Source organism: Cebus imitator, unplaced genomic scaffold (genome assembly GCF_001604975.1).
Source record: "Cebus imitator isolate Cc_AM_T3 unplaced genomic scaffold, Cebus_imitator-1.0 Scaffold174, whole genome shotgun sequence".
NCBI lineage: Eukaryota > Metazoa > Chordata > Mammalia > Primates > Cebidae > Cebus > Cebus imitator.
This window is the reverse complement of record NW_016107489.1, coordinates 2,743,790-2,755,384: the sequence shown is the minus strand read 5'-3', so window position 1 is coordinate 2,755,384 and position 11,595 is coordinate 2,743,790. Positions and strand designations below refer to the sequence as shown.

At 45.4% G+C, this 11,595-nt stretch overlaps 1 protein-coding gene across 1 annotated transcript; it reads right to left on the bottom strand.

Annotated features, from left to right (window-relative positions):
• Positions 1-4,047: 4,047 nt before the first annotated feature.
• FAM181B (family with sequence similarity 181 member B) lies at positions 4,048-6,039 on the bottom strand. Its single transcript, XM_017544938.2, has one exon. It carries the CDS (start codon positions 5,788-5,790, stop codon positions 4,519-4,521), a length of 1,272 nt encoding a protein of 423 aa, XP_017400427.1. The 5' UTR covers positions 5,791-6,039; the 3' UTR covers positions 4,048-4,518.
• Positions 6,040-11,595: the final 5,556 nt, after the last annotated feature.

The window sequence follows — 11,595 nt, the reverse complement described above, 5'->3', positions numbered from 1 at the left end:
CTCCGCCTCCTGGGTTCAGGCAATTCTCCTGCCTCAGCCTCCTGAGTAGCTGGGTTTACAGGCACGCACCACCATGCCCAGCTAATTTTTTGTAGTTTTAGTAGAGACGGGGTTTCACCAGGCTGACCAGGATGGTCTCGATCTCTTGACCTCGTGATCCACCCGCCTCGGCCTCCCAAAGTGCTGGGATTACAGGCTTGAGCCAAGTGTAGATTCTTTATAGGAGAGTTGACTCTTAGGAAAAGAAGACGAAGAAATATGTAGGGAGGAAAACGGGTTGAGAGAGCTTTTCACTTACTTATTCCTCTTTGTTCTTTCTTTTAAAAATCATGCTAAAGGTTTATTTCTAGCATGAGAGAAGAAAGGGGAGCAAGGGTGAGGCTGAAGATATGGCTAATAAGGAGAAGATGGAGCAACAGCTTGTCCTCGTGAGGCAGGAGAGGAAGGATCCTGAGCCATGAGGGCAAGAGAAGGTCCTGCTAGCTGGGGAGAGAGACCGTGTGCGAAAGTAAGGTGAGAAATAGAGGGATGTCAGGACCTGGGAATGAGAGAAGAGATAGGGTGGAGGCTTGAATGGAGATGGACAAAGGCTTGGGGCATGAGGAGGATACAGGAAGACACTAAAACACATTCTATGTACCAAGGAACACCCAGCTCAGAGGGAGGATCATGACTATGTGGCAAGCAAGCATAATTATTATTACCAGCCTGCCCAAAGCCATGCAATTACAAGCATATTATAACATATTTCTAGTCTTGAAAAATACCTACCATTGCACATCCATGGTGGCTCCTGCCTGTAATCCCAGCACTTTAGGAGGCTGAGGCCAGTGGATCACTTGAGGTCAGGAGTTCAAGATCAACCTGGCCAATTTGGTGAAACGCCGTCTCTACTAAAAAGACAAAAATTAGCCAGGTGTGGTGATGGGCACCGGTAATCCCAGCTACTCGGGAGGCTGAGGTGGGAGAATCACTTGAACCCAGAAGACGGAGGTTGCAGTGAGCCGAGATTACGCCACCACTGAACTCCAGCCTGGGTGGCGGAGTGAGACACTGTCCTCCCCACAAAAAAAAAATCTCTATGGGCAGGGATGTGGCTAAGCAAGGGATTAAAAGAAGATTCTAACAGGTTTCAGCAGAAATTGATAGAGGAAACAAGTTTAGTCCTTGGTGGAATGATTACTAATGGGCACTACTTACTGTACAGCAGTAGGTGACATGGTCAGACACATATGTAACAGGACGGATTGGAACCTCAACATAATGTCAAACCTTAGCTGTCTGCTACTAAGCACTGTCCCCTTCCTCTTACAGAGTATTTATACATACCTATGCCAAATCACAATGACACTTTGTGATAGACTGTTATCCAATTTTTCCAATGGGTAAACCATGCATCAATTTGGTTAAGTCACTGGTTCACAGCTGGTAAATCAGCAGATATGAGATGCCCCTAAGTTGATTTAGCCCCTCCCCTTGACCTTTCTTATTTATTACCTAAAACAACGAAGATAACACTGAAGCACAGTCCACTGTAGGGTTCAAAGGAAATAAAGTATATGAAAGCACCAGGCACTCCAAACACTATACATTTCTCTATTCTCTAGCATAGTGGTTCTCAACCGGCAGTAATTTTGCCTCCCGGGGAGACTTATGGTAATGGGGATATTTTTCTATTGTCACAGCTAAGGCAGTGCTACTGGCTTCCAGTGGCTAGAGGCCAGGGATGTGCTATACATCCTACAATGCACAGGATAGCTCCCACAGCAAAGACTTATGACACCCAAAATGTCAATAGTGCTGAGGTTGAAAAATTCTGCTAGTAGCATAATACAGGGAACTTAGAACCACACACATGTACAAAGCCCAGCAGAGCCTGGCAAGGAACAGGCAGGTCTTGGTATTAGGACACTTATATAACTGGATCTTGGATCCACTACTTGCTGTTAACAAGTAATTGATCTACCTGAGCCTCAGTTTTCAAATAGGGATAATAACAGTACTGTATTAGTCTGTTCTCACACTGCTGTAAAGATATTACCTGAGACTGGGTAGTTTATAAATGAAAAAGGTTTAATTGTCTCACAGTTCCACATGGCTGCAGAGGCCTCAGGAAACTTACAATATTGCCAGAAGGCAAAGTAACAGCAAGACATGTCTTACATGGTGGCAGGAGAGAAAGACAGTGAGGAAGTGCCACACTTATAACCATGAGATCTCATTAGAACTCCCTCACTGTCACAAGAACAGTATGGGGGAGACCGTCCCCATGATCCAAACACCTCCCACCAGGACCCTCCCTCATACATGGGGCTTACAATTAGAGATGAGATTTGGGTCGGGACACAGAGCCAAACCATATCAAGCACCTACCTCATGGAAATATTAAAAGGCTCAGTGAGTTAGCGCTTAGCTTAAATGCCTGAGATGTGAAAACAGTGTTGATATTATTATTAATGAAAGGTATAGCAAGCAAAACCGTAGGAAAGAGATAACTTGTTTTACTACACTAGGTAAGAAAGGAGAGGAAAATTAAGAAACTTTACAATGACACTACAGTCTTAGTAACAGAGAGTTATTAATGTTTTCCTACTGTGCAAGTGTATCCTGGATTGTATTCACAAAAAGTAGTTTAGACAAATTAAATCATTATTAAGTAATATTTTCTGTTAGCACAATGGAATTCATGACCTTTCACCACCTTGGAAGAAATTCAATAGACATTAGCTTTCTGGAGTTGCAAAAGTCCTTTTCATCATGAACAGTACTAGTTGCTCCATTTCCCATGGTGCTTTCTTAAGAAAGGTTTTATTCAGAAGAAAGTAATTTAGTGATAGCATTTATATCTACCATTGCTTAATACTCATTTGTTTTTTCAAAAATTATTTTCTGAACATACCACAACACTTTTGATTTGTGCAAATATGAATCTGGATTTTTACATCTATTGCAGTAATAAGCCGGTTTTCGACTAACTCACATCTAGACATTCCTGCAATCAATCCTGGTTGCCTTGAAGCCAAGCAGCCAAGACCAACCTGGCAGGTCTACAGCACCAAGGGCTCCTCTTTTCCCTCCAGCTGCTCACTTCCCACCGGTCCTTCCTCCCTGACCCTTAACCACCCTGATGGTGCTGTGTGTTCTCTCTGCCACACTCATCGCTGGTAAAAATATTTCTCTTTTCCCCCAAATCTCCCTTGGACAACAGATCATACACCTCCCTCCAGAGCCCCTTCAGATTCCACTCATCAAACCTGCTATTCAGGGAACAGAAACTCCTTTGCAAACTTCACATCCTTTTCTATGCCCTTCCGTGGGGAGGGTGTGTGTATAAGGACTGAGGATACACAGGGAGGCAGAAAACAACAGAGGTGGTGGGGGTGAGCTGCGGAAGGAGAAAAGGAGGGATGGTAAAGAGGATGCACAAACTGCAAAAGGGCAGTCGCCAGGCAAGTAGAGACCCCCCAAAAAAAGCATGGGACTCGCACTCTGTTTCCATGTGCAGAAACCATTTACGGTATACAAAGCAGAACTAGTCAAGCACTGCCACAACCTGAAGAAAATTTATATATTTCCCTCTGAGCTATCCAGCCAGCTGTGAACTGAGAGAACATTATAGTCCTCACCCTCTCAGATCAGGAAACTTGATACAAGGAGGTTCCATTTGCCCACTCCTCTCCCTCCCAAAGTGGCTGGAAACTGGGGAAAAGATAGGAGAGAAATGGATTACAGGTTTGCCAGATTTCAGTCTCCTACATAACAGACATGCAAGAAAAGCCGACCGAAAGAAATACAGCAATGAGAGGCCAGGAAAAGAAAGAAGGAAAGTAAGCATTGGGGCTGATAAGGGTGGAAGGAGATGGAAGCAGGAAGCAGGCGGGAAAAAAAGTCAAAGGGTGCCAGAAGAGAACCCTACCCAAGGACCAGCACAGGAGGTCAGCAGTGGACCACTGGCCTCCATCCTCAGCCACAAGCTCAACTAACAAGGCTAAGGGACCAGACGGAAAACTGTCCTGTAAGAAAACACCCAAATCAATAACGTCTCTGTTCCATTCTTTTCAATATAGGCTTTAATTCAAAATGCACTCAAGGAGAGGGAAGGGAAGGACTAGGGCACTGTGTAGAAGGGGCATTACACTAAATACACTGATCTTCACTGAAAAATAGAAGGGACAGGTGGCAACAGAAGCCACCTCTTAACCCCTTCTGCTGCCCCCACCCCATATCCCAAACCGTCTTGGTTTCTTGGCTCCTCTGGTCCAGTAAGAACCTACCAACGTGTTTGTTTGTTTTTGTTTTAACACTTGAGGCTGTGATTAAACAATCCCAACTCCTCTTTCTTTTTTCTGGAGTTGCTTTTATTAATTGAAAAATCCAGTTTCACCTCCACATGCGTTTTTTTAAAATCCGGTTTCATCTCCACGTGTGTTTTACCAGCGTTCTTTAGATTTAGGAGCAACCCCTGGAGGAGCGGCGCTCTCCATAGCCGTCTCTACTGGCGGGAAGGGTGCCTCGAAGTCAGTCCCGGTGCGCCCCCTCCTCCCCCGGCGCCCCTTCCCAAACCCCGTCGGGTCTCCAAAGGCTGGAGTAGGCGGTGCGGCTGTAGCCCGCGCTGTAATCGTAGGACACCTGATGGGGCGGTGGCGGCGGGGGCAGGGCGCAGTCTGGAAAGAAGGGGGCGAAGGAGGCCAAATGGCCCGGCCCGTCTTCCCCACTGGGAGAGTCAGCAGCGGCTGGGTACAGGGGGCGCAAGGGCTCGTTCAAGGTCAAGCCGCCGCGGGGGGCAGTCAGGGGCGGCTTCTTGGTCGGGGGGCAGCCCGGGACGCTCCAGGGCTCAGGGTACAGTAGGTTTCCCACCACTGCCGGCGGCGGCTCAAAGAGGCCGGGCTCCAGCTCCGGGGGTCCCCGCAGTACGGAGGCTCCGGCGGGGAACACGTCGAGAGGCTCGGCGGCCAGCAAGACTGCCGCCGCGGTGCCGGCGCCATAGTCGGGCTCCAGCAGCTCGAAGAACTCCACGGCCTCCGCGCCCTTCTCCAGGTCGCCCAAGCTCACGTCCGGCCCCGACGGGCCACACCCGCCGCCGCCCGCCAGGGACGGCTCCGTGAAGAAGGACGGGGGCAGATTGCGGGCCCGCAGTGGGACCTTCCTGGCCCCTGGGACCGCCGCGCCCCCCACGTGGCCGGCCGCGTCCCCTCCAGCGCCCCCAGCGCCTAGCCGGGCCGCCGGCGCAGCCACTGCACCCCCCGCCGGCTCGGCACCCCCGGGAACGTGGCGCAGCGAGTCGAAGAGCGCGGCCAGACTCCGGCTTTGCAAGCTGGCGGCCGCCGTGGCCTGCGACGCCTCCCGCCGGGGGGCAGCCTTGCCGTGGGCTGGGGCCGCGACTGTCGGGGCGCCCGGGGCTGCCAGCGGCCGTTTGGCGGGCGTGTCGGCGGCGCTCGGGGAGGGCGGGCCGGGAGGCGCGGCGCCCATGAGGCCGCTGCAGCGCTTGATCTGCTTCTGCAGGTACTTGCGGTGGTTCACCTTCCTCTTGGACTTGCCGGGCTTGTCCAGCGCCAGCTTGATGTTGCTGGACGCCGAGTCAATGAAGCTGAGTAGATCGCGGGTGGCCTCGCGCAGGTCCCCTCCCTCGGCTCCCGACAGCAGCGCGCCCGCCGACGCCCCGGTCTCATCGTCCTCGAAACAGCAGCCCTTGTCCAGGGCTCCGAAGGCGCCCCCTAGCCCGTCCGGGGAGCCCCCGAAACCGAAGGGCACGAAAGGATGCGTGCTGAGGAGCGCCGCCTGCACCGCCATCGCCGCGGCTCCTGGGCTGTCTGCAGCACTGCCCGTGCGCCCCCGCCGGCTCCTGCCCGCCGCCCAGGCCCGGCTCCCGTCCCGGCGCGGCGCAGCCTACTAGCTCCGGGCCTGGCTCGCAGCGCGGCCTCCCGGGGGAGCTCATTAGGTCTTGTAAGCAAGGGGCGGAGGGAGGGAGCGCGCGGCGACCGCCCCGGTGGTGGAGGGGAGGGGCTTACTTAGCCTGGCTTGGCAGGGCGGGGGTCGCTTTAGTTTTCCGAGCTTTCTCAAGCTCATCGCCTTAACCCCTTCGTTTCCCTTTGCCCCGCGGCGTTTCTCTTGGCTCCTCCAACCGCATGTGGTAAGGAAGAGATGGCTGGTCCTCAAATCCAGCTCAGGCCCATGAGGCCGCTGCAGCGCTTCATCTGCTTCTGCAAGTACTTGCGGTGGTCCTGAGGCAAGAAGGCAGGAGTCTGGAGACGTGGGTTTCAGTGGTTTCAGTCCAGCTGTATAACAACAACCGCCAGCCTCTGGAAGCTTGCTTCTGCCAGGTGCTGTCCGTCCATTATCTCATTTAATCCTTAACAGCCCTGTGAATTACATATTATTATCTCCATTCAACAAATGTGGACACTGCACCTTAGGGAGGATCAGTGAGTTAGCCAAGGTCAGATCTAGCCCAGTTGGACTCCAAAGCTATTCCCAAGCCCTTGACAAAATTTGCGTACTCTCTTGGCCTTGTCTTTCTCATCTACCAGATGGGGAAGGAAAATGAGTATTTCTTAAAGCTCTAGATCTGAGCTAGATTCTGGTTAGAATCTAGAATCCTACTATTCTAACCAGAGTTTTCCCAGGACTCTCAAGCCCAGTGCTCTTTCTTGACTGCCGCTTGATTGTTTCAAGTAATAACAGTAAATTGATACATAGCCAGAGGCAATGGAGAAAGGAGTCGAACTGGCTAAGCCAGCTGTTACTTGAGGATCATCTTGAAGTTCACTTAAACCCAATTTCCCCTCGGCAATCCCTCTTGGGCTAGATAGAGAAAATGAGCAATAAGGTCATTTTCACAAGAGATTCAGAAAAGACTTGGGTTCTAGTCTTAGCCACCACTCAATCCCCGTGACTTAAGTTGAAATCCTTGCTCTGCTGAGGACACAGCTTTAGACAAACCAGCGTACTCTCTGTTTAGCTTACTCATGTTAAAGGCAGGTAAGTTTGCCCTCCCCACAGGGCACTTGTGATGTTTAAAGGAAACATTGTGCTGTTCCATAGCCTGGATCAGTATTCACCTTTACTTCTCTGAAACACAAAAAGGTGACTATATTTCCTTATGTGTCTTCTGGATCATAGGGTGTTCATGAGCATTAAGTGAGATTACAGATGCTTGTCAGTTTATGATGGTGCAACAGTTTGATAAACACATCATAAGTTGAAAATATTATAGGTAGAAATGCAGGTAATGCACTGATCAATCCCTTGTAAAGCTGGAAAATCATAAAGTTGAACAATCATAAGTTGCGGACTGTCTGTATATGAAAACACTGTGTGCGTGATAAAGTGTTCTCTAAATTACTCTAGTTTAGATGAAGAGCCTGCAAAGGAGAGACAGACCATCTCTTTCAAGACTCTTTTCATTATGCCTCATTTTGTAGATGTAGTGAAACCATTTTTTAACACCATGAAGGCACAGCCTTGCCAAAGAAAAAGGCCCAATGAACATCTTTCATTTAGAAGATGAAGTAGCCACTTCCCAAACCCACATAGCTGAGCCAAACTTTTTATTTTAAATTCGAGTTGGCTCAATTATTCATGTACCTTTCATTTGAGTTACACACAGCATTTTGTCCTTCACGACTGAACTGTCTGTTTTACTCTTGGTGGCATTCGCATTCAGAAAATTGTGCAAACCTGTCACTGATTTGTGCTTCTTACCCTCCAGATGTAGATGTCAGCACTGCCCTTCCCCTTTCCAACAGGGCTATTCCAGGTCTGGCAGCCAAAAACACTAACTTTTTTTTTTCCACCTTCTGTCAACTAAGCAACTGTTACAAATCCTTGGACACCAATTGCACAGTACTCTACATTTAATTGACATCTTAGTCTGAAAAATCTCTTAATCCCCAGAGTTATCTAAATCCTAAAATAATCATATACAAAATAAATGGAATATGAAAATCTTCATATTAAAAGTCTTTCTTCATTTCCAGTTCATTGGAGTTCTGTGCATAAAAGTTGATTTAAAGTTAGATGACACCAGGTTCAAATTCTCGCCCTGCCTACTGTGAGGTAAAAATCGTTGGACAAGACAGTTCATCTTTCAAAGGCTCAAACTCCTTATCTGAAAAAAAGGAATGGTCATAATTGTTCTCAGGGTTCTGTGAGAATTACATGACATAGCAGTCAATTAATGACTCTGTATCTTACTTTTCTCATCTGTACAATGGAGATAATCTCAACTCCTCAAGGTTATTTGAGATTTATATATATATTTATTGATATAATTTAATATATAATTTTATTATAAATTATATATATTTATTTTATATATATACACCTGATGAAATAGTTCAACAAATGTCCATGTTCTTGATTCCTTAGGCCTCACCCATTCCTTACCAACACATCACCCCATTAAACCAGCATCATTTGTCCTTTTCCTCAGCAAAGTGAGTGACTATTTTCAAATGCAAGAGAGCAGCTATACTTGGAGGTTGTAGAAACTTACAAAAAGGCCATGCAATATAGGAGAGAGAGTGCTAAAACTGGAGCCAGAGACTAACACTGGAATCCAGTCCTGCCTTTATTATCTGAATGCCTATGGAAATGTCACTTAACCTTCAGGATCTCACTGTTCCCATTTATAAATGGGGAATGATAATGTAATCCTATTTGGTAGTGCTATTGTGAAAATCAGTAAGATAATGGAAATTGAAGGTTTTGTAAACCATGAAGCTCTATATACAAATATAAGAAATTCATGGCTTAGAAGTTCTATAGCCTGATTCACAAAACTGATCCTTACACATAAGTATCCATCCAGTTACTTATTTTTTCCAACAGAAAAATATTGACACCCACAATGTGCTCAGCACTATGCTGTTACTGGGATACAGAGATAAAAAGCCATGATTTCTACCCTTTGGATGGAAAGACAGACATGCAAACAAGCCATTATAATATAATGTGATACATGTCTCAATGGAAGTAAATTAAAGGTACAATAGTTGATGAAATAAAAGGACCCTCAAGTCTGCTCATAAGAGCTGAGGAAGCCGGCATAGACAAATAGCATTTGAGCTAAGTCTTAAATGACACATCTGACTGTGTCAAGCAAGCACATAATATCTCTGGCAAAGAGAACATCCTGGGCAGAGGCATGGCTAAATGAAAGCAGTGGTGTTTATGGAAAAATTTAGGCAATAGGGCAACAAAGAACAGCTTCTGCTTGAAGTAATTTCATACCTGAGACCAAAATAAATCCTTAAAGCTTCCACTGTCCAACTAAATTGTACGTATAGACCCAGCCTCATGACCTTGGTTGCTTTTTCCCTTGATCTCCTTTCCTTTAAGGAAGGAAGAGCTCTATCTGGAATAAAACTGGTTTCAGGAAAGTTAGTGGCCAGCTCCTGCCAAGCCCATTCGTCCCTCCTCCTACTCCCTGAGTGAGCACATTCATTTGAGTGACTTTGACATCAATACATTTCACTTCCTACGGAGCAGAGGGACCCGGCTCCAGCCTGCAGTAGGGGCTCTCTGCAGAACTCCAAGCTAGAGCTCTTTCACCCCAGTGATGCTTAATGCTGTGCAAGTGGGATTAGTCTCCTTGGGAACCAAGTCCCCCAGGGGCTCAAGGGCTGAACTCGCCCCAAACCGTTTGGGAGAATTGAGATTTCATATTGTTCTTTTACACTTGGATTTCAGGACATTACTTAGACAAAAGCCCACCTGAGAGCTGCCTCCTTTCTTGTGGGTAAATATAGCAGCAGGATCAAAAGCTGACTTATTTATTTTGTTTTCCTCTTTTGTAACTTTAATCATATTCCCTGCAGGACAATCTTAGCCCTCAGAGATGTCAGGAATGCACATTCATAATGAAAGAAATAATTACGCATCTGTTTTTCTCTCTCTTCCCAAATCAATTTCCTGTCATTCATTATTTTTAAAATCTCAAAGCAAATTAATTCCTCAATTTTACCACACAATTTATAAAGTATCTTTATCATCACAATACAATGTTACCTTACAAATTGTGCACCCTCAAAAATGTCTCTTTTCATTCTTATTGTTTTCCCCTGCAAACCAGATTCTACTAACACTAGATTTTAATTTCTAGCTTAAAATATTAGATGTTATTCTGGTTATCTGTAGTTATATAGCAAATTACTCCAAAACTTAGTGGCTCAAATCAACAACCATTTTATTATATCTCACAATAATGTGGATAAGTAATTTGAGCAAGAGCTGGTTAGGTGATCCTCCTGGTTCTCGTGACATTGACAATGGCTGGCCTGGAGGATTCAACATGGCATCATTCACATGACTGCACCTACGCCTACACATGCTGGCCTCTCCAGTATGTTGGTCTGAGAGTACTCAGACTTCTTACTTGGAGCCTCAGGAATCCCAGAGGCAATGCTAAAAGAGACCCGCGTGGCACTTGCAAGGCTTCTTATGACGTAGCTCAAGAATCCTCAGAATGTCACTTCCATGACTTCCTATTGGTCAAGCAAGTCATTAAGGCCAGCTCAGATTCAAAGAAAGGGAAATTAGAATTTACCCCTTAATGGAAGAGAGACAAAGAATTTGTTTGGTATGTCTCTTAAATCTCTTTTAATCTATAGCCACATACACTCACTGTTTTGTTTTCTTTGTGATTTGTTTGTTGAAGAAACTGCATCGTTGTCAACTTTCCCACGTTCTGGACTTCGTTGGCTGCGTCTATCTCCATGATGCCACTTACCGTGTTTCTATGGTCCATGTGTTTCCTATAAATGAGAAATAGATGTAGAGGTTTGATCAGATTCATGTTCTTCTTGATGCTATTTTATATATATGCTACAAAATGTGCAATAGTTTTGGAATAACAATGCCAATATTCTTACAAACCAAACAACTACTACAAACAGTTTAATTCCTTTTTCTTTGTCATTTCCATTTTTTGTCTTCAAGACCTATCTCACTAGGGATGAACAGTCCAATTACTATGTTTCAAATTCACTTAAAAAATTATCTCTGGTTATGCCACCCCCTCAATGCACAATCAGATTCATCTGTTTTACTTTGCTTTTTATAAAAAATTGCTTTATAAATGTTTAATTTTGTTTTATAATTTTTCTACAGTTTACATGGTTTCAAAGTGAAAACTATGCCACAAGATATATTCAGGAAGGGATAGTTTCTATCATGGTTCCCTCTATAATTTTCTCCCCACCTCCTAGAGTTAATCATTATTGTTTTGTTTTGTTTCATCTGGGTTCTGGCCTATAATTCACTCATATTTTCATTATACATACTTGCTTCTAACTTGTCTTTTTTCTAACTTAGCAATGTATCTTTCTTCCTTTTTTTCTTTTTTTACAGTGTGTAGTGTTCCATTGAATAGATCTACTATACTCTATTCAGCCAGTCCTGTTTTGATTAACTTACTTGGAGGTTTTTTTTTATTATCATTATTTTTATTTTTTAAGTGGATTTTTTTCTTTGTTTATTGTTTATATATGTGTGTGTGTGTATGTGTGCGTGTGTGTGTATGTGTGTGTGTGTATATATATATATATATATATATAAAATTGCATTTTAGGTTTTGGGGTACATGTGAAGAACATG